Below are 23,583 nucleotides of genomic sequence, written 5' to 3' on the forward strand. Positions count from 1 at the left end.
GGATCTTCTCACCCAGCCAACCAGATGGAGGAGTTTGCCGTGGAGTACAAGATCATCAATCCCAAGGCTATCACAATGGGGCAGCTGTATGGGTGCTTTGACCCAGTGAGCCACGAGTGGACAGATGGTGTCCTAGCCAATGCTTTCCGGGAGCAAGCATCTTCAACATCTGATGACCGCAAGTGGATTATATTTGATGGACCAGTAGATGCTGTTTGGATTGAAAATATGAATACTATTCTGGATGATAATAAAAAGGTAGCTACGAGTCCATAGCTTTTTCCTGGGTGGGGTATAAACAGTTTTATTGAAATGAGTGATTAGCAGAGAGTTAAGAGAAACAGCCCCTTGGTTTGTAGGGCCACAGGTATGGGGAAGGTAGCAGGGACCCAGGAGCAGGGAACTGAATCTGTCTGGACTTTTAATGTAAACTTGTTTCAGTGGTTTTTTTCCTGAGACATACTTACCTTTACTAGGAATATTCTATTTACATTTAGAAATACAACTTTTGTTTCTTCTTGGTATATGTTTACAATATTCAGTGTTTTTATACTTAAAATAATTATTCCCTTATATTCCCTATTAATACTAAGTTAAGTTATTTATGAAAATCTAGCTGGTGTCAGTTATGCTGAATGAAAACAAAGAAATGGATTTTATACAAATTTATATTTTAAAAAAGAGAAGCAGCAGGGTCAGCAAGAAACTAGTGATAACATCTACTTTCATTTATAGAGCACTTGCTAAAAATAATTCCCATCCATTATCCCATTAATTTATAAGCAGTCCATCCTATAAGGTAAGTATTGTCATACCCGTTTTATAGATGAGGAAATTGAGGCACTGAGAGCACATAACTCTAAAACCACTACATGGCAGACAGGTAGATTCAAACCCAGTCTTTCTGCTCTCATGCTCATGATTGTGGCTGTTATGCTTTCTGTGTATCCAAACTGAGAGCCAAACTGAAAGAACGCTCAAAGAAAAATGAAGACTCGAGGAAGAGTCTAAGTTCTTTACACAGCACCCTCTCTTCTGAAGCATCCCTGTCTGAGAGTGAGAATTTTCATGTTTTACGATGTGACATTCTTGGTCTTGCATCCATGTTGGCAAAGACAAGTGGCACCCTAAGTAGATATTCCAAGGCTCGCCTAAGGGTTGGAGCTGTTTCTACAGAGATGTGCCTGACAAACACCAGGACTTCCAGTGGCAGTGGTCTTTCATTCCATCCTTGAAGGGATTTATGGAGAGATTCCTGTTACTCCAAAAATGGATTTGCCCATGTGGGGTTTCAATAGGGAGACTCCTTTCTCTCTCTTTCTCTCTCTCTCTGAGTATAGTTTACAAATAGTATATGTATTTAAGGTGCACAATATCGTGTTTTGAGACACGTACACATTATGAAATGATGACTACAGTCAAGCTAATTAACATATCCAGCACCTCACATACTTATAGAAATTACTAATTTCCTCTGCTTAGAAACATGTTATAATACCACAGGTCAACACATACTTTAAAACAAAAAGAAAAATATGCTCATCATCTCATAAAAAGGAGTCTTTTGTGAGAAACTTGAGCAAATAAAACAGGATGAGGATGGCAGTTAGGTTCTATGTTAAACACAGAGGAAGGGACCAAAAAACTTCATACAGTGATGATAATTTCTCAGTTCTTCATCTAAAATTGAATTCAGTCATTTCCATTCCTTACCTAAAATTACAACTCACTCAACAACAGCAGCATTCTCCGGCCCCTCTTCTACTTTACTTTTTCTCTAGGGCAATTTTCATTATTTTATGTACTATATATTTGGTTTATCATCTGTCTCCTCCAGCAGAATATAAACCCCAAGAGGACAGGGATTTTTGTCTGTTTTATCCTGTGTACCTTGAACAGTGCCTGGCACATAGTAGGTGCTCAAGAAATATTTGTGGAATTCATTCAAACCAGTTTTGTCTTCACTAAGATCTTTCACTTGCAGGTGGAATTTAACCTCTGTGCACACCCTACCCCTTTGCACTTGCAGCTGTGTTTAATGAGTGGAGAAATTATCCAGATGAGTCCCAAGATGAGTCTGATCTTTGAGCCAGCCGACCTGGAGCAGGCATCCCCTGCCACTGTGAGCCGGTAAGTCAGCCTGTGCTGGTCCCTTGAGGCAAGGTGTGGCCCCACTAAGCTGAGCAGGAGGGAAAGCTCTAAACTACGAATATGATTAAGGCCCAGCAAATCACCCACAATGCTTGTTGTTCACTGAGACTTATCATAAAATCAGTCCTCAGCCCACAGTACTCGTGAGTGTCTAAAATCAAGCAAGAATTTGACATTAGCTCCTAAAATTGAGCTTTTATTTGTTCGTGACCCAGCAATTCAGCTCCTTGGTATATGTCCAAAGGACTTTTATCTATGAACAATAGGAGACCTTTAAAGAATATTCATAGAGGCATGACTCACAGTAACAGTTAGGAATAGCCTAAATACCTGTTAAACAGGTGTGGATTAATAAAGTGTAATGTAGTCGAATTTTATAATAGTTATACTCTATGCAAAACAAATGAGCTGCACTCACATACAGCTATATGGATAAATCTTAGTAAATATATTAAGGATTAGATCTTTATGTGTAAAAGTAAGCCCAAAATGTTACCTACCTCCTTTTAAGTTGTTGAAGATAACCAGAATTAAAATGTAGATATATTTTAGGAACATATAGAATGATATAAAACTGTAGAAGAAGGAAAGAAATCAAGATTCAAGATGCTATATTACCTCACAGGAGGAAACCCAGAGGAATAGGATAAGGGACATCGTATGGAAGATGAAAGTTACGGTCAAGGTCCAGTAAGGCCTAAAGAGTGTATGACATAGGGTAAATGGCACCTAGTATTAGCAACAAATAAAAGAGCACTGAAACCAATTCTGTTTGTACTTCCCAGATGTGGGATGATCTACATGGAGCCCCATCAGCTAGGCTGGAAGCCCTTGAAAGATTCATACATGGACACCCTCCCCTCCAGCCTTACTGAGGAGCACATGGAATTGGTGAGACCTGAGCCCTTCTCCTTCCATCCCCATTTCCCTACTCATCTCAAAGGCCTTCTAGGCCTATCTTCACCTTCATAATTCCAGGAAGCAAGAAGGGCCAGAGAATTCCCTGCCCGTCCCCAGTTATCTTGTTTTCTGGCTGCCTGCCATTTTTCCAGCTTTCTTCTTCGTGTGGTTGGGATAGGGTGGTGCAGTCAGTTTCTCCTTCCTCTTTTACCTTCTCCATCAACCTAAATATAATATAGAGTGAAAGTCATAAAATAGAACAAAAGTTTTTAAAAAGCCAATAAAATAAAAGTAGAAAAGTTTGTCAAGTAATTTTAAGAAATGAAATGAGGTGAGAAGCAGAGATGAGACTCATGCACCCAAATAAGCATATATGTATATATCATGCATATGGTGAATTACTGAAAATAAGCCAAACTTAGCTCTGCACTTCCTATGGCCATTTTATACAGGGGTCTCACCTTACAAACCCTAACAGCCATTTATAAATCAGTTGCTTGGAATTATTACTTTTTTTTATAGAAACAGAGTCAGATACAGTGGCTGGCTCCTAAGCCTATTTCATACATCCTGTACCCAGACAATTTCCAGGCCTCTCTGAGTATCCAGCTCTGGGCAGTGGGAAGGGGGTGGGAAACTTGAGTTAACATGGCCTGTGAGCTGAGCAGTCTAAGGCTGTTATGGAGGAGGCTGGGGCAGGGTTCTGGGTGATTGTGAGTTTTCCTCAGTGCACCTGCACTCAAAAGACATCATCCTTCTGCCAGCGTCTCCAGCCTACTGAGGGGGCCCCAAGCTCTTAGTCTTCAGCTCCCTTTTAGATAATGTCTGCAAATCTCATGTAGCTTTCTGTTCTCAGGTGAATGACATGTTCATGTGGCTTGTCCAGCCCTGCCTGGAATTTATTTGCCTTCAGTGTAAATTTGTGGTCCAGTCATCCCCCATCCACCTTGCCTTCTCAATGATGAGACTGTACTCCTCTCTGCTTGGTAAGTGACACCCAAGATTCTTAAGCCACAAGGGGGTTGGCTGTGGCTTGGTTCTTCTGCTCTCAACCTGTGTTTATCTCCCTTGAGTTATAATGGGACAAACTACAGTATTTGGCCAAGAACAAGCAATCCTTTGAGTTGTAGATAATGGTGTTTAATGGAAAGAATTTATCCATATTGTCTTGATTTGACATTGAATTCTTTTTGGTGTTCTTATGCAAGCTGTCCCATCCTTCCTCAGCCTAAGCTTCCTCATCCACACAATAGGAGTACTAGGTCCTGTCCCACTTTACCTCACAGGGATATCCTTGAGGAAGATGAATTTAGATGATACATATGAAAGTATCTCAGAAAAAGTATTGTAAAAATTATACAAGAAATTTTTCCACGTCTTATAACTACTGTGCACTAACTGATTGTGCCACTGGAGCTCCATGGAAATTTTCCTATGTTAAGAAAATTTATGTTGCAAAAATCTGAATTCACAAAACACATAGATACACTGTGAGAGCTAATTATATTAGTCTGCAAAACTAGTGAACTTCGTCAGGACATTTAAAATAATGGTTCTGTGATTCATTTACTTCCCAATCATAAATAGAATAATAAATCACTTTAACTATTTCACATAAATCAAATTTCACTGCAAATGGCAAAATATGTGTCCATTTGGAGAACTTTTGTTGGATGCCAGTTTTTCAAGCTGGCAAATAACTATAACTCCAGGTGAATCTTCTTTATGACTCCTGTTACATGTACTGTACATACTTTCTCAGCTCATTTCTTTCAAAAGCATTGTAGTTATAGATAAAAAATGTAACTTGGCAAACAGTTAAGTGGAGAATTTCTACATATTATTTAATTTTCAAATTATACATTTTGAGGCATTTTCTTCAGAAGCACACCAGTTATACAAACAATGCCTCATTTGCATTTTTATTTGTAAGCTCATCTTCTGTCTCCTAGGAAGAAAGACACCAGCATGGGAAATAGATGCATTATTTCCAGCCCTGAGTGATCTCATCTCTTGCCTTCCCACATCTGTAGCTATGAAACTGCTCAGAAATACTCAAATGCACACAACTGCTGAAAGCTGGGAACTGTTTAAATGCATTTGGAGCTGTTATCAGAGCTCTAACTTTATATTCTGTCAGTATTAAAATGAAATAACATGGTAGCTGTGATTAACAAGGCTTTAAGATAAAGAACACTAAGTGTATTTTTTAGCCCTTTATTTTGAAATAATTTTAGATGTTGAGAAAAGAGTACACACACCCTTCACCTAGCTTCAACATCTTATGTAACCAAGGTACAATTATCAGAACAAAGACATTAACACTGGTATTATACTATTAAAGAAACTCTAGGCTTTGCTTGCGTATCACCAGTTTTTCCACAAATGTCCTTTTTGTATTTCAGGATCCAATTCAAAATGCTGTATTGCATTTAACTGTTGTATCTCCATAGTTGCCTCCATTTATGGCAGTTCCTCAGTCTTGCCTTGTCTTTTATAACGGCAACTTGATGAGTACTGGCCAGTTACTTTATAGAATGCTTCTCAATTTAGGTTTAACTCATGTTTTCTCATACATGATTTAGGTTATGCATTTCTATTAAGAATACCAAGGAAGTGGTGACGAATATATCTTATTACTAGTGAAGGATCTGATCCAACTTAAATTTGGTCAGAGCCACATTTCTCCTTCATCATGTTGACTATTTTTTCTTTCCATTAAATGTCTTGGAGAAGATATTTGCAAATTATGCAAATATCCTATTTCTCCTCAAACTTAGACCAACTGATTTTAGTATCCATTGGTGTATCTTTCCTATAACAATTGTTATGGTATTTACCTAATGATAATTTTCTGCTTCTAATCCTTCTGTATTACTAATTAGAATTCTTCTAGAAAGAAGTGCTCTTCTTTCCTAATTGTTACTTACTAAATTATTTGTTTATCAAAATATGTACTTATATTTATTTCATTATAAGAGTTATAATACAAGGCTATAATTATTTATTTTGTTGTTCAAATAGCTGTAGCCACTGGGAGGTCCTTCAAGTGAGCTTCTGTGTCCTTTCAACAACCTTTTTCTCATCCTTTTTCAAACGTGTCCTTATTTTCTGACACCACAAGATATTCCACGTCCATCCTGTGTTTCCCTTGGTTCACTCTGTAACCAACCATTTCTCTAAGGAGTCCTGGTTCTTTATACTGAAGAATAGTATTTAGCAACCAACATATGTGCACTAGAGGTGCTCATTGTTATGAAAGAAGAACATCAAATCTTATATTGCTGCTGGAAGGAGAAGTGGAAAGGCTGTAGGGACTCACTATGGCTGGAAGCCTCAGGTAATAAAATACAGTGGACTCCTGGGTAACCACGAGCAACATGGAGTATAGGCAAACATATCTGAAGAGAAAAGTAGGAAGAGTGATGCTAAAAGGGAGAGGAGAGCATTGGGAAGATTAGCTATCTAATTCTTAGGTTATTTCCTTTGGCCTCTTTTACCTGAAAGAGGGAAGTGTACTGTATGACTTGATTCTTCAAGTAGCAATGACAAGAAAGATTGCATCACCTGGGAACTCATTAGAAAAGGAGAATCTTGGACCAACTGATTCAGAGTCCACAATCTTACAAATCACCAGGTGATCTGTGTGTACATTAAAGTTTGCAGAGCACTGGTAAAATGGTAGAGTGTGGGCTTTGGAGTGAGCCAGGTTTTGATTCAGCTCTTAGCTTTATTATGTCTAAGTTGTATAACCTGTGGCCTTTCTGAGCCTTAATTTATTCATGCATATAATATGAATATTTCCTCTTTCATAAATTTGTTATGTAAGTTAAATTAAGATGTAAATGGGTAAAGAATATTCCATGAAGACTATGGAACAGGAGGCGCCACAAATCAGTTTCCCATCTACACAACTGAATTGGCAGAATCTGTCTGGTGTAACTCTTTTGGAATTCTAGAGACTATTCTAAGGCTTACAACTTCCAGGGGAAGGTTTGGGTAGTAAATTTCAGCTAATTTTGATTAGTTTCAGCTTTTAGCATTGTATCAGTCACCCTTCTCCAGCCCTTCCATGCTGTGGCAGGAGCTGGGCACATGTTCCAAGGGTAGCTTGCACATAGGTTGTAGGAGCCAGGGTAGACGATAAGGACCTCATCTTCCAAATATCAAGGATCTGTGTTCTGACAGCTGGCTCTTACTGCAAGCCCCACCACCTTGGATGAAGTGACTTAAGAAAATTAAGAAAATAATGCAATTTACAATAGCATAATATAGAATGCAATTTATAGGGATTAACATCATTAAGAAAGTGAAAGACTTTTATAGTGAAAACTGCAAAACAGTGCTAAAAATTATAAAACAAATAAACAGATGGATTGAGGCAAAATGTTTATGCATTGGAAAACAATATTGTTAAGATGTCAATGCCACCACTCAAAAGTCATCAACCAATTCAATGTAGTCTCTAAAATCCCAACAGCATTTGTTGCAGAAACAGAAAAATTCATCCTGAAATTCATATGGAATTTCAAGGGCCTCTGAAGAGCTAAAATAATCTTGAAAAAGAACAAAACTGGAAAACTCATACTTCCTCACTATAAAACTTATTACAGGGCTGGGGATTTAGCTCAGTGGTTCCAGCGCCTGCCTCGCAAGCGCAAGGTCCTGAGTTTGATCTCTGGTACCAAAAACAAACAAACAAACAAAAAAACTTATTACAAAGCCATAGTAATCAAATCAGTGTGGTACTGGTATAAAGACAGGCATATACCCAGTGGAACAGAATAGAAAACACAGAAATAAATCTCCCATATATGGTAAAATTATTTTGATCTTATATTCACCAAATTATTTTCATCCTGTTTGTGCCAAGACCACTCAATGGGGAAAAAATAATATTTCCAACAAATTAATGCCTGGAAAACTATCCACATGCAAAAGAATGAACCTGGACCTGTACTTAATATCGTGCACAAAATTAACTCAAAATGAATGAAAGATCTAAACATAAATGTTAAAAGTATAAAACTTTCAGAAGAAAACATAAGGCAAAAGCTCACGAAATTGAATTTGACAATGGTTTCTTGGCTTTGACATGAAAGGTACAGGCAACGAAAGAAAAAATTGACAAACTAGATTTCATGAAAATTTAAAACTTTGTATGCATTAAAAGGCACTATCAACAGAGTAAAAAAGGCAACCCACACAGAAGAAAATGTTTGCAAATTATATATCTGAAAAAGGATTAATGTCTAGAATAGAGAGGGAACTACTAAAATTCAACACAAAAAAATACAAAAATAAAAGACTCAAATAGACATTTTCTCAAAGAAGATAAACATATAGGCAATAAGCATATGAAAAAATTTCATTCATGTTGTACCATGTGTCAGAACATAAAAAGGATCAACATCAATAATGATTAGAAAAATGCAAATCAATGATATTGCTACTACCTCATACCTAGTAGGATGGCTACAACCAAAACCAGAAAATTGGTGAGGATGTAGAGAATTGGAACCATTATACACCACTGGTGGGAATTTGACATGGTGTACCCACTATGGAAAACAGTTTGGTGGTTTCTCAAAGAAGTAAACATAGACTTATCATACGATCCAGATTTTCACTTCTGGGTATACTTCCAAACACTCATGCTCACAGCAGCTTTATTTGTAGATCTTTTTTTTTTTTTTTTTTTTTTGGTACCGGAGATCGAACTTGGGACCTTGCACTTGCAAGGCAGGCTCTGGAACCACTCAGCTAAATCCCCAGCCCTGCAGCTTTATTTATAATAGCCCAAAATATGGAAATAGCCCAAATGTCCATCAGCAAATGAATGGATAAAATGCGGTCACAATGGAATATAATTCAGTCTATAAAAGGAAGGAAATTCTGATGCATGGTTCAACACGGATGAATCTTGAAAACATTATGAATAGTGAAATAAGCCAATTTCAAAATGACTGTATGATTCTACTTCTATGATCCCCATAGAGTAGTCAAACTTATATAAAGAGAAAGTAGAATTCTGGTTATATGAGAGATGGAAGGAAGATAGAGGGCAAGTTGCTTAATGAATACAGAATTTTAGTTCTGCAAGATGAAGAGTTCTGGATATGAATGGTGGTGGTGGTTACAGAATATAAATGTACTTGACCCCACTGACATGTGCATTGAAAATAGTAAAGATAGAAAATTTTATGTTGCATTTACTGTAACATAATTAAAATGTATATGATAAAGGGTCTGGTATGTGATAGGCATTCAGCCAGTATTAGTCAACTGCCCAGGTCCTTCATAGGCAATACCAGTGAGTTCACATCTTTTACATCCATAGCACTGTGCTTTTCATCCTGACCTTCTGTTTTTATTCACTTTTAGATGAAATTAGGGCCACAGGAGATGAGGAGAATGAATCACTTGAAGGCCTGTCAAATCAGCAGATCTTCCTCTGGCTCCAAGGACTATTCCTCTTCTCCTTGGTGTGGACTGTCGCCGGCACCATCAATGCAGACAGCAGAAAGAAATTTGATTTGTTTTTCCGCAACCTGATCATGGGCATGGATGATAACCACCCCAGGCCCAAAAGTGTGAAACTCACCAAAAACAACATATTTCCAGAGAGAGGTAATTTAGTACTTATTTGTTGTGTCCTGTTGTAATGGTTTGAATTCTATGTCCCAAGCCCAACCAAACAACATGAACCATGTGAGCCCTTTATTAAAGCTAAGAAGATTCTGTAGTTTTCTGGGTGGGTTCATTTCTTCAGAGCTGGCCTGAGGATGTAGGAGATGGTTGGTCTTGAAGTCAGAGTCTCATGGGCTTTTAATTTAGAAAAAAATGATAAGAGTTTTTGTTTTGGATGGTTTTTTTCTTTTGCAAAAATTACCCATAATTACTCATAATTCCATCATCCAAGCAGAATAAGAAATATGGACACCTTTGTTTTTCTTACTCTTTTCTAGGCCCCTTCTGTGTGTTTACATGATGTTATCATGGTGATTATGGTATTAATACTTCTTTTAACTTTGTCATTACAATCTAATATATTGAAATGTTTCCAATTTTGCTACATAATCTTCAAAATGGTCACTTTAATGGCTACAAATATTCCATGTATGTGACATTATTTACTAAAAGAAGGATGTTTAAGTAGCTTTTACTGCTTTTTCCTACCCTCTCAGTATATACAGTGTATAAAATACAGAGAAGGAAATAGAAAAAAATTAAGATCAATAGTGATATCATAACCCAGAAGTCTTTTTATTTTTTCTATATTTCCGTAATATTCAGATGTGGCGGCACATGCTTGTGATCCCAGCACTCAGGAGGCTGAGGCAGGAAAATCACCCTGAGTTTAAGGCCAATCTGGGCTACATATTTCAAGGCCAACCTGAACTACAAATCGAGACTCTATCTCAAAAACAAAAACAAAACCCCTGTATATCTGTAACAAGAGGCTCATACTATAAGTTCTTTTTGTGGTTATTAAAAAAGAATATATGAGGAGCCATGAAAGGGCTTCCAGGGGTGACAGTACTGGATATAGTAAGAGAGGTTGGGTTACACAGATACACGCATCTGTCAAAACTTGGTGAGGGTGGGCTGAAGATGTGTGCATTTCATTGAATCATTTTATGTCAAAAGAAAAAGCACGTATTTTAATTTTAATGAAATATATATAACAAAATTTAACATCTTAAAGCATTTGTAATTCATTGGCATTAAGTACATTCATATTGTTATGCAGCCATCACCACATCCAACTCCAGGACTCTTTCCATTTTACCAAACTGGAACTTCCTTCCCGTTAAACAGTAATTCTCCACAGTCCCTGCGGCTCTTCCCTGGCAACCACCATTCTCCCTTCTGTCACCATAAATTAGACTCTAAGTGGAATCATACAGTATCTCTTTGTGACTGGCTTAGCATGATGTCTTCAGTGTGTGTTCTGTTAAGGCCAAGCAATATTCCATTTTATAAGCATACCACATTTTATTTATTCATTCATCTATCTGTGGATACTGAGTTGCTTCTCCCTGTGCCTTATAAATACGGCTGCTGTGAACTGGGTGTACAAATGTCTGAGTCTCTGCTTTCTCTGGGATATATACACACAAGAGAAGAGATCACATGCTAAAACTGTGTTTAGTTTTTAGAGGAAATGCCATACTGCCTTCCATAGTAGCTGTGACCAACAGCGCACCAACAGTGTACAAGCATTCCAACTTCTCCACATTCTTGACACCTGTTATTTTCTGTATTTTTATTTTTATTTTTTGGGAGGGTTGAGACAGGGTCTCACTTTGTAGCTCAGGTTGGCCCTGAACTCACTATGTAGCCCAGGCTAGCCTCGAACTCACAGTGATCCTCCTGCCTCAGCCTCCCAAGTGCTAGAATTACAGATGTGCACCTCCATGCCCGGCTTTTTTCTGTATTTTTAGAAATATAATAGCCATTCTGATGTGTGTGACCTTCATTTCTATTTTAAGAACAAATAGATAGAGAATATAAAATGAAAGCATTCACTATTAATATTTTGTTGGCCATCCGTTTAATTTCCTATGCATATATGTGCCTACAGATTTATTTTTATAAATATGATGTCATTCTTTATTTTTGTCTTCTAGGTTTTTATACCATTTGTTGTGATAAGCAACATTTGCTTAATCCGTGTTTATTTTCTTAGGATTGCTTCCAAGAAAGAAAATTACTAAATCAGTACGTCAATAATAATTTAAAGCTTTTGATTGATGAATTTTCCTTCTGTCCTTACTGACACTGTTTTTGAAATTTTGGGCAATTTGAAATCGGAAATAGCATCTTGTTGATTTTATTCATTTAAAAAAGTTTGATGGAGTTTTGGTTTATAGAAAAGCTGTGCAGAAAGTGCAGAGCTGTTGTATACCCCTCACCTCACTCACACAAACCAGCTCCCTGTTATTAACACCTTGCACTATGGCATTATAGGTACAATTGATGGACCCTTATTGAGAGTTAATAACAAAGTCCATAGCACACAGCAAGTTTCACTCTCTGTATTGTATAATTTGGTGGGCTTTGACAAAGGCATGATATCATGTATCACTCTCCAAGGCCCCTGTGCTCCCCTTGTTCATCCTCCCCACCTCCCCCTGAGCTCCTGGCAACCACTGATCTGTTCATTTTCTCCAGGATGTGATTTGCTTGGAAAAATCCAGTATGTGACCTTTTTAGACTAGCTTATTTCACTTAATAATGCAATTGTTTCCTCCACACTTTTTGTGCCTTGATAGCTTATTTTGAAAAAAAATCACTGAATAATATTCCATTGTATGTGTGTATATCTGTTCACCTATTAAAGAACACTTTGGTTTATTCCAATTGTTGTAATTATAAATAAATCAGCTATAAATATTCATGTAAAGGGTTTTGTGGACATGTTTTTAATTACCTCATTTGGTAAGTACCTAAGAGTGCAATTGCTGGATGATATATTAAATCTATGTTTAGCTTTTAAAGAAACTACCAAGCCGTCCTCCAAAGTGCCTTTACCATTTTGCGTTTCCAGCAGCAATGACAGAGAGTTGCTGTTGGCTTATCTGTGTTTTGAGTTTTAGACATCTTAACAGATGTGTAGTAGTGTCCTGTTGTTTTAATTTGCAATTCCCTAATGAATATAATGTTAAAGTCTTCTCATGTTCTTTTTTGCCTTCTCTGGATGCTCTTTGGTGAGATGTCTGTTCAGATCTTTTGTCCATTTTTTACTTGGATTGTTTTCTTTTTGGTACCGGGGATTGAACTCAGGACCGTGCGCTAGCAAGGCAGGCAGAGGAACCACTGAGCCAAACCCCTGGCCCTGGATTGTTTTCTTATCATTGAGGTTTAAGAATTCTTTGTGTATGTGAGGTACAAGTCCTTAATTAGGTATATGTTTTATAGGTCTTGTATCCCATATTGTGGCTTATCGTTTCATCAACAGTGTCTTTTGCGGAGCAGACATATTTATTTTTTTGATACTGGGGATCAAACTCAGGACCTTGCACTTGTGAGGCACGCAACGGAACCATTGAGCTAAATCCCCGGCCCCAGACATTTTTAATTTTAACGAAGTCCAACTTTATCAATATTTTTCTTTCACCGACCATGCTTATGTATTTAAAAGTTTTGTGTCTAAAAAGCTATCACCAAAGTCAAAGTTATGTAAATTTTTTTCTGGTTATTTTTTAGTCTTGTGTTTTATATTAAAGTAATTACTCATCTGAATTAATTTTTTTGGTAGATGTAAGGTCTGTGTGTAGATTTTTTTTTTGACATATAGATGTCTACTTGTTCCAAGTTGATCCTTTGTCAAAGATCACTTGATTATATTTGTTGGATTTATTTTGTGCTCTGTAGCCTGTTCCATTGATCTCTTTGCTTTTTATCAATATAATACATGCTGATTGCTGTAGTTTCATAGTAAAACTTGAAGCTGGATGATGTCAGTCCTCCAAGCTTGTTCTTCCTCAATGCTGTGTTGGTTACCTTGAGTCTTTTGACTTTCTATGTAAATTTGAAAATCAGTTTGTCAATTTTCACTTGCTTGGATTTACTGTGTATTGAGGTTGTCTTGAATCCATAGATCAAGTCAAGAAGATGAAACATCCTAATAATTTTAAATCTTTCTATCCATAACATGGATCTCTCCATTTATTTAGACCTTCTTGGATATCTGTTTTTTTGTTGTTTTGTTTTATTTGCAGTACTGGGTATTAAACCCAGGACCTTCACATTGAGCTACCTCCCTACCTCTTTATTAAAATATTTTTACTTTGACACAGGATCCCACTAAATTGCCCAGGCTGGGGTTGAAGTTGTGATCCTCCTGTCTCAGCCTGCCAGAGTTCTGGGGTTATAGGCTTACATAACCACACACCCAGCTCCTTCTTTGATTTCTTTGATCAGTTTTGTCATTTTCCTCATATAGATCTTGAACTTTTTAAAATTAGTTTTGGACTTCTCTCTTTTTGGTGCTAGTGTAAATGGTATTGTATTTAAATTTCAAATTCCACTTACTCATTGCTGGTATGTATGAAATCAGTTGACTTTTGTATACAGTATTAATTTTGTATCCTGCAAACCTTGCTGTAATTACTAGTAAGTTCCAGAAGTTTTTCATTAATTCTAGATAACCATGTCATCTACAAGCAGATATACTTCTATGTCTCCTGGACTAATCTTTTATTTCCTTTTCTTGTTTTACTCCATTAGTAAGATATTCAGTATGGTTTTAAACTGAAGTGATGAGAGGGGACATCATTAACTTGTGCCCAGTATTTGGAGGAAAGCAGCTAGTTTTTGATGCTAAGAATGATGTCATCTGTAAATTTTTTTGTTGATATTATTTATCAAATTTAAGTTTTCTCTATTCCCTACTGAGATTTTTTTTATCAAGAGTGAGTATTGAATTTTATACACTGCTTTGTCTTAATATATTAAAATGATCATATAATTTTTCTTCTTTAGCCTATTGATGAAGTGAATTACATTGATTTTTCAAATGTTGAACACCAGGTTTATACATGTAGAATAAATCCCACTTTGTTATGGCATATAATTATTTTTTATAGTACTGGGGATTGAACCCAGGTCCTTTTCACTGAATGTCCCCAACCTTTTTTATTTTGAGACAGTGTCTTGCTAAATCACTGCTTTTCCCAGGCTGAGCTCAAACTTGAGATCCCCCTGCCTCAGCCTCCCAGAACACTGGGAGTATAGAAGTGCACCATCATGCCTGGCTATAATTCTTTTTATATATTGTTGGATTTTGCTTGATAACGTTTGGTTGTGGATTTTGGTATCTGTATTGCTGAGAGATATTAATCTATAGTTTTTCTTTCTGTAATGTCATTGTCTGGTTTTGGTATTAGGACAACACTGACCTCACAGAATGAGTTACAAAGTGTTCTCTCTGCATTTATTTTCTGGAAGAAATTGTCAAGTTGGCATCATTTCTTTCTTAAATGTTTTATGAAATTCACCAGTTAACCCATCTGGGGCTGATGCTTTGTTTTTTGGAGGTTATTAACTATGGATTCAATTTATTTAATAAGTTAAGGCTTATTCAAATTGTGTTTCTCCTGTGAGTTTTGACAGAGTATGTCTCTTAAGGAATTTGTCTATTAATTTAAATTATCAAATTTGTGGGTATAGAGTTATTCATAATATACCTTTATTATCCTCTTAATGTCCATGGAATTAGTAGTGATGCACTTTTTCATTTCTGATATTAATACTTTGTATCTTATTTTTCTTAGCAAGACTGGCTAGAGGTTTATAAATTTTATTAAATTGTTTGGTATATTAAATCTTGTTTGAGACAAGATCTCACTTTGTAGTGCAGGCTAGCCTTGAACTCACTATGTAACCAAGGATGTCCTCCAACTCACAGCAATCCTCCTGCCTCAGCCTCATGAGTGCTGGGATTACAGATGTACACCATCATGCCCTGCTTAAACCTTTAGGTTTTTTTAAGCTTTTGATTTTGTTGATTTTTTTTCTATTGATTTCTACTCAATTTCATTGATTTCTGCTATATTTTTCATCATTTCTTTTCTACTTTTTTTGGATTTAACTTGTTCTCTTTCCAACTTCCTAGAATAGATGCTTATTGATTTTAGATACTTCTCCCTTTCTAATAAATGTAATCTCTGCTATAAAATTCCCTCTGTGTTTTGCATTTATTGCAAACAATGGCCCTTGAAAAGTTGTATTTTTATTTCCATTCACTTAGTTCATACTATTTTAAAATTTCTTTTGAGATTTCTTTGACCTATGTGTTATTTTGAAATATATTGTTAAATCTCAAAGTATTTTGGGATTTCCTAACTATCTTTTCTTACTGATTTTTAGTTTAATTCCATTGTGGCCTGAAAGAATACATTGTATGATATCTATTCCTTTAAATGTATTAAAGCATTTTATGGCCAAGAATGTGGCTTCTCAGTGAATGTCCCATGTGAGCTTGAAAAGGATCGTAGTCTGCCATGGTCAGATGAAGTTGTCTTAGTCACTTTCTCATCACTGAGATATAATACACCTAGAACTTAAATGAGGAGAGGTTTACTTCTGGCTCACGTTTTAGAGATTTCTGTCCATGTTTGGCAGTTTCAAATGCAGAAAACAGTATTGTAGAAGGTCTTGGGTGGAGGAAAGCTGCTTGTCTCATGGTGGGCAGAGGGCAGAGAGAAAGAAGAGAGGACTGGAGAGAGAGAAATACCCTTTGAGATCAACCCCTCAGGGATGCGGCTCTTCCAACCAGACCCCACCTCCAAACAGGAGGTCTACTATATTGTCCCCATGATACCGCCTGTTCCTTAAGGCCTGTCTCTGAGTGTATGCAAACTTTGGGGGGCATTCTTGATTTAATCCACAAGAGAAGTCGTCTGTCACTGTCATTTGGATCCAGTTGATTAATGGTGATGTTCAGTTTAATTATGTTTTCACTTGTTTTCTGTTTGTCAGTTACTGATAGAGGGGCCTCAACTTGTCCGATTATAATGTTGGATTGGTTTTTTCCTCTTAAAGCCCTATTCATTTTGCCCCATATATTTTGTCACTCTTTTCACATTTGAAATATGAAAATAGAATCTAAATTTCTTTTTTAATTGTAAGGCTGAATTTTATATATAACAGTAGTTTGTTTTTCATATGTTGTGTATTTAATGTTGTATTCTAGGTTTTGTCTCTGTTTTGACAGACTATGTCTAGATGTGGGTCTCCTTTTATTTATTCTGCCTGGAATGTGATCCATCCTTTCAGTCAGCAAAGGAAAATTTTATTCTCCAGTTTCTGTGTCTATTGTCTCCTCTTGCCTTGTGTTTTTCCCCTTTCTAGGGGGACTTTGTATTTTAATATCAGTCCCTCACAACTTCAATTAGTCTCTTACTGCCTTGAATGATTTTTAATTCTGCTTTTGTAATTCTTGTTTCCTTGCCATCCTTTCTTAGTGCAAAAATAAAAACACAGACTGTGGATTGAAATGGTCAGAGCTGAAATTCTAACTCCAACACTTAACTAGTTGAGTGAACTTGAGCAGATTCCTTAGCCCCCTCAGTTTCCACAATTACAAAATGTATACAGTAATAATAGGACATATTTGTAGTGTTTTGGAAAAACTGAATGAGTTAATACATGTAAGAACGCTTAGAATAAATCATGGTACATTGAAAATGTTACATGAATTTTATAAATTATAAAATTTTTTGACTTTATTTGCTTATTTTTGTGGTAACAGGGATTGGTCTCAGGACCTTCACTTTGAGTTATATCTCCAATCCTTTTTATTTTTATTTTGAGACAGGATCTTGTTAAGTTGTCCAAGCTGGGCTCAAAGTTGCAGTTCACCTGTCTCAGCCTCCCAAAGTGCTGTGGGATTACACATGTGTGCCATCAAACCCAGCTTGTTGTACCTTATTGAGGATACCAGTTTCCCTGAACCAGTTTCCAGTCATGAATTAAAGTATCAGAGATATATTCTTCAGGCTAGTATGGCTCCTTTTCATTGCAATATTTTTTTCCCAGGTTCCATATATTGTTTTTGGCCTTCCACCTCCTTCACTTCAGGCTGTTTTTGCCCTGCATCTACAGAGACAGTGTATGAGTTGCCCCCACTTTTGGCCCTATTTTGACCCCACTCTTGGCCGACTTTGTGATGACAGTTTTCCTTCTCTCTTGCCAGGAGAGGGTCAGTAACGTCCACAGCTCCCACTCAAGTTCTACATAACTTTCTTATAATATCTGCTGTCTACTGTGATGTCCTCATTTCCTCCTTCCATAGCCTACTCTCCTGTGTAGTATTAAAGAGACCATATTTCACTGCTTGCATTGCTAACTGGCATCTGTGTCTATCTTCTTTTGAAGCAACTACTTACTTAAAAACAAGTTTAGTTTGGAAAAGGTAGTTGGTAAGACTAACATGATGCATTACAAGTGACCAACATGGACACATTTATGGAAAGTTAAATTACACTTTTGTCTCCTAGATAGATACATACTTCTTTCTTCCTGCTAATTTTCAGAATTATCATTACTTTGGACATGACTGGGGTAAATAATATTCATAAAACACCTTGAAAGTGAATACAAGTGCTGTAAACTCACTCCAGTTAAAGGAACAGTGGGATAGCCAAAATCCAGTACCCATGTGTGATTCACTAATGCCATCTGTTGGAAACAGCTTTTTCCATTTGTTTCATCTGTAAACATTTAACACAATGGAAATTCCTCGACCAAGGGGCTCTGTGGCTTTTTACTGTGAAGGACCATACCTCACTAGATTTAAGGTGTCACTGCTGTCTCCTTCTTTATGCATTGTGGTCTGTGACTCTGCTGGCCTGTCAGCTACTAAAAAATAACCTAGTGAGCGAGGACAAGAGGATGATGAGACAGTCCTCCCAGAATAGTAGCTATCATACAGGTGAACAGCTGCCTTATTTTCTGTGTTGTGTGTAACCACATCTCTGCATCATGGGGCATCTACTGAAGAGAGAGAGACCTGAGGGACTTTCCTGCCTTTCCTCATGTAGTCTCTTGATTCATTCCTGTGCTAGTCAGATTTCTATTGCTGTACCAAATACCTGAGATAATCAATTTTAAAGGAGGAAAAGTTTATGTCCACAATTTTGGAGGTTTCAGTGCATGGTTAGTTGGCCTATTGCTTTTGGGGCTGTGGCAAGGCAGTGAATCACGGCAGGAGCACATGGCAGAGAAAGTTGCTCACATCATGGTAGCTCATATCAAGAGGAGAACGAAGAGGGGATGGAGTCCACAGTCCCCTTCACAGGAATGCCCCAATGACCTCAGTTTCTCCCACAGGATCCCCCTCCTAAATGCTCCACCATTTCCTCGTAGGCCTGTGGGCTAGTGAGCACATCTCCAGCATATGAGCTTTGGGGGACACTTATCCAAATCATAGCATTTTCTCAATTCAGCTTGTCTGCTTTCTGCTTAGAAGAGATTTTGCCCAGGCTCTTTCCGTTTTTGTTTACAGTGATATCATTCCTCTTTTTTCTCCTGTGCCTTCAAAAATATGTTAGTGGGAAATTGAGAAACTCCTAGTCAGAACCCATTTGACTCAAAAAGCATGCTTTTCGGGGCCTGAGTATATTTCCTTTTTTATATAATGACTTTATCAAGATGTAATTTATATACAATAAAACTCACCCACTTGAATATACAAACTGGTGATTTTAGTAAGTTTTCCTAGTTGTACAACCATTATCATAATCCAGTTTTAGACCTTTTTTTTTTTTACCCCATTAGATTCTTCATGACTGTATTCAATTAACCCCTGTTCTCATCCTCAGCCCCATGCAACCAGTCATCTACTCTCTACAGATTTGTCTTTTCTTGGTAGTTCATATATGTGGAATTATGTAATATATGGCCTCTTGTACAATCTGGCTTTGATTGTACTTTCCTGTAACCATCTTAAAATAGTTAAAGTGCCTTTGTAGCCTTTCATAGGGGCCCAGGATTAAACTTCTAAATGTGAGGACACCAAATAGCCTTCCCTAACTTTGAGGAACATCATTTCCTGGGTTTTTCATGATCTAGGAGTCATGGGGTAATCACTCAAGTAAATTTCAAAGAAACTACACTTAAGGGAAACAAGCAGCACTTTAGGGGGGTTCTTAAGATTAGGTTCAATCATCTGACAGGGATCCTTATTTGTCAACCAGGGATTGATGTGTCCAAAAAATGATATATTTCCCTCTATTCACCCATTCGTTGTGTGACTTTTGAAAAGTCACTTATTTCTCCGTTGAAACATTTGTTTTATTCTCCAGGAGCTGGAATGAGGAATATTCAGAGGTAATGAAAATCATTTATCTTTTTGCATTTCTACTATTCTCCCTTTCCTACCCCTGAGCACAAACCAGAGTTTGAGTTACAATCACAATGCAAAAAAAATGAGAACCATTATTCTGATGAGAACCAAATAGACCTAGGACGAACAGTTACCAAGTGTCTTTCTGTGTGCCCAGAACTATGCTAAATGGTCGACATATATACCTTACACTCCATGGTGATTTCTAAGCTCAACATAAAATCAGGCCCATTTTACAGTTGTACAAATGGCAACCTTTAAAAAAGGTAATTTTGCCCAAAGTCACACAGCTGGTAAATCCACTTTCACTCAGTTAAATCTTTTCTGTTTGCCTTAACTGTACCTGAATCAAGGCACAAATTAGCTCTAGCTCAATATCAGTAAGGGAAGGAGAAAGTTTTATTAACTTACACTTGTAGTGTCCTTTTCTTTCTTGTAAAAACAATTCTAATAAAGAAAAATGATCAAAAAGTATCTTTTGTTCATACAATCCTATCACAGATATTTCACTTTTCAAAAATAAATACTTTCTCTTGTTTATTCACCTGCTTTCATCTTGTTACATAATTTTCAAACGGTATGTATATATTCATTTTCAGTCTTTTCCATGTGGCACTGTTTCTTTAAACATTTTCTATGCTGATGCTTAGTTTTTGAAAAAATGACATTTTAATAACAAAAATATTCTGTCCATCTCATGAGACATAATTTTCATTGGTCTGCTATGTAGAACATATAAGATATTTCCTTGCTATCACAGATGGTGTTGCATACTCATGTATACAGATTATTTTCATTGTGAATTGTTTCCTTACGACAAATTCCCAGAAATGGGATTTCTGACTTAGAGAACATTTATTAGCTCTTGGAAGCATAGTAACAGACCGTTATCTAAAAGTGATGCTCCAAATTGACTCCCATCTTTAATACCTAATGAAATTAACATCAGAATTTTTAAATCCAAAACTTCCCCAGCAATAACCAAAAAAGAGTTACAACTTAATTCTATAAATATTGGAATGTGGTGGACAAAGTGAGAAACCTAAGATTCTGGTATAGTGCATCTCTCAACCCACCTCATTGCTCATTGAGCTGCTAATGGTACTGCACAGAGGAAAGCAGGTGGGTTGTCCAAAGCCTAGGAGTTCTCACTGGTCCTCACCAATGTGGAGAAAGGTGGACTCTGGTGGTGGCTGGGCAGCTGCAGAAAAGGTCAGATATAACCTTTAATCAGAGAGGTCCCTCCATAATGATAAGAACTTTGGGTGGGGGGAACTCCCAGAGCTCCCATTATCCAGAATCCCATGCTGGGTGGCAATGTGAGCTGAATCCTACAGGAGTGGGGCTTGTCACTAGTTAACTGTGGGGAGAGAAATGGGTTCATGGTTCAAGATAGCCAAATTTCAGGGACAGAGTGCAGAGCCCAGATTCCCTTGGAATTTCCTAGGGACAACAGATTATTTCCCTTTATCTAATCCTTATAGCCTCAGGATACAGAAAAAAAAAAAGCCACACACCAACTTTGAATCGTGGCCAGAAAAGGTAAGATAAGTTGGTCCAAGATAATATTGGATAAATTTAAGAATTCCTAACTATATCAGAGCAACAGTGGTAAGGCAGTTGTGCAAAGATAAGAGATAGAGATAGATAGAAATGGGGGAGAAAGAAATAGAAAATATGAAGAAACAAAATATTTCTGTTGAATGGTATGGGATGGTGGTTAAAAAAAAAAGATAGATATGTCTAATCCCAGCTACTTAAGAGGCTGAAGCAGGAAGATTGCAAAGGCCAACCTAGGCAACTTAATGAGACCCTGTCTCAAAGTAAAAAATTAAAAGATGTGGTGATATATATCTCTGCTGTAGAGCTCTTGCCTAGCATGTGCAAGAACATAGTTTTAACCCCCAATACTGCAAAACAAACCAAATGAACAAGACAAAAAGAAAAAATGTTAAATAGAATCTAAATATCCATCAACTGATGAATGGTTAAATAAAATATGGTATATCCATATATTAAATAGAATTTAAATATCCGTCAACTGATGAATGGTTAAATAAAATATGGTATATCCATATAATAGAATACTTTTCAGCAGTAAAAAGAAATGCAGCATTCTATATATGCTACAATACGGAAAAACCTCAAAACATTACAAATGAAAGAAGCCAGTCACAAAAGAGCACATACTGTGATGTCACTTATAGGAAATGTACAGAACAGGTGAATCTATAAAGACTGAAAGTGGATTAAGTGATTGCCTAGTGCTGGGTGGCAGAGGATGAGGTGGGGGGCAGAGATTTGGGGGGTGACAGCTAAGGATTATTGGGGCTCCTTTTGGTGTCATGAGAGGTTCTGATATTTACTGTGGTAATGATTCACAAGTCTCTATCACCACATTCACATAGCCATATATTTTTATTCAGCTATTGAATTGTACGTTGAAATGGTTGAATTATATGGTATATGAGTTATATTTCCATGAAGGTCTAAAAAGGTTATAACTGGGGTTATAAAAAAGATTGACGACCCAAAAAAACAAACTGAAAACCAAATAAGGCTATTAATGGCCTGGTAATTGAATTACAACCAGTGAGGAAGAAAATATATGAGGCTAGACTTCTAACAAATGTCTTAAAGGAAAAGTCTGAAATAATTACACATACTGTGGAAGAAAAAGGTAGATGTTGAAGCAATTAGAGACAACATGATAGACATGAAGACCAAAAAATTGTTAATCCCTGAAGTGGGAAACCCAGTAAATACTCTAAACAATATACACAAAGATATAAATGCAGAAATTTTTCCTAAAATGAAGATGTATTCTATAAATTGTAAGAATATGATGTGTTCCAAGAAAAATTAATACAGAATAACTGACCAAAAAATATAACCTCATTAAATTATTAGATTTCTAAGTTAAAAGAGATTCTGTCAGGGAAGTAGTTTATTAAAAAAAAAAAAAAGTCAATAGGGAAAAATATTGACAGGCCTCCCTCAGCTTCTGCCCAGCAACTTAAAATATAAGAAAACAGAATTTAAATATTTCTGCAAAATGTGATATTCTCAGCCGAATCTCTGTTAAAACACAAAAGCAACAGGCAGAATTCTCAAACATGCAGAGACTGAGAGAATCAACCACCCATAAGCCTCTTCTTGAGAAGAAAATGAAATCGACCAACTAAGAAATGAAAGAAACTAAAAAATGAATCAAAACAAAGAAATCCTAAATGTTCTGTGTTAAAAGGCCTAACTCCTAAGAATTGAATTCTTTAAATACTGTATAGACCTAAGACTAAGGAATGGGAAAATTATGGCTGCAGAACAAGACATGAACATTATAAACCCAAGCAGAATAAAAGTTCTATCATCCACAACAGCAAAACAAGCCAGAAGAGAGGCAGCGGGGAAGAAGATTGAGGGGAACCTGTGCTTTCATAAAGAAATTGATGATGGGGTTCCAGGGATTTAGCTCAGTGGTTTCGCCTCCTGCTCCGCAAGCGCAAGGACCCGAGTTTGATCCCCGGTGCCAAAAAAAAAAGAAAGAAAGAAATTGATGACACTGGTTCAAACTGAATGTGTATTTACAAGGAAAATTATGTGATGTCAGGTTTTGCTTTAAAATAAGCAATGAAGGGAAGGGAAAGAGGAAAAGAGGAGGAGGGAGAGAAGGAGGA

General features: G+C 36.8%; 1 protein-coding gene across 10 annotated transcripts in view; it reads left to right on the forward strand.

Annotated features, from left to right (window-relative positions):
* Dnah3 (dynein axonemal heavy chain 3) overlaps positions 1-23,583 on the forward strand; it is a 173,084-nt gene that overhangs the window by 94,017 nt on the left and 55,484 nt on the right. For 9 of the 10 annotated variants that reach the window (XR_015450387.1, XM_087208876.1, XM_087208877.1 and 6 more), the window contains 5 exons: positions 17-258; positions 1,985-2,130; positions 2,937-3,042; positions 3,908-4,037; positions 9,436-9,681. Coding sequence is in view for 9 of the 10 variants with exons in the window: in XM_087208876.1 (XP_087065002.1) it covers positions 17-258; positions 1,985-2,130; positions 2,937-3,042; positions 3,908-4,037; positions 9,436-9,681 (870 nt within the window). In the remaining variant the exon portion in view is untranslated. The remainder of the gene's footprint in view (positions 1-16; positions 259-1,984; positions 2,131-2,936; positions 3,043-3,907; positions 4,038-9,435; positions 9,682-23,583) is intronic. The other variant, XM_087208875.1, reaches the window with a different exon arrangement.

The sequence above is a fragment of the Heterocephalus glaber genome, unplaced genomic scaffold (genome assembly GCF_053883595.1).
Source record: "Heterocephalus glaber isolate CG9 unplaced genomic scaffold, H.glaber_assembly_v1.0 deba00000943, whole genome shotgun sequence".
Taxonomy (NCBI): Eukaryota; Metazoa; Chordata; class Mammalia; order Rodentia; family Bathyergidae; genus Heterocephalus; species Heterocephalus glaber.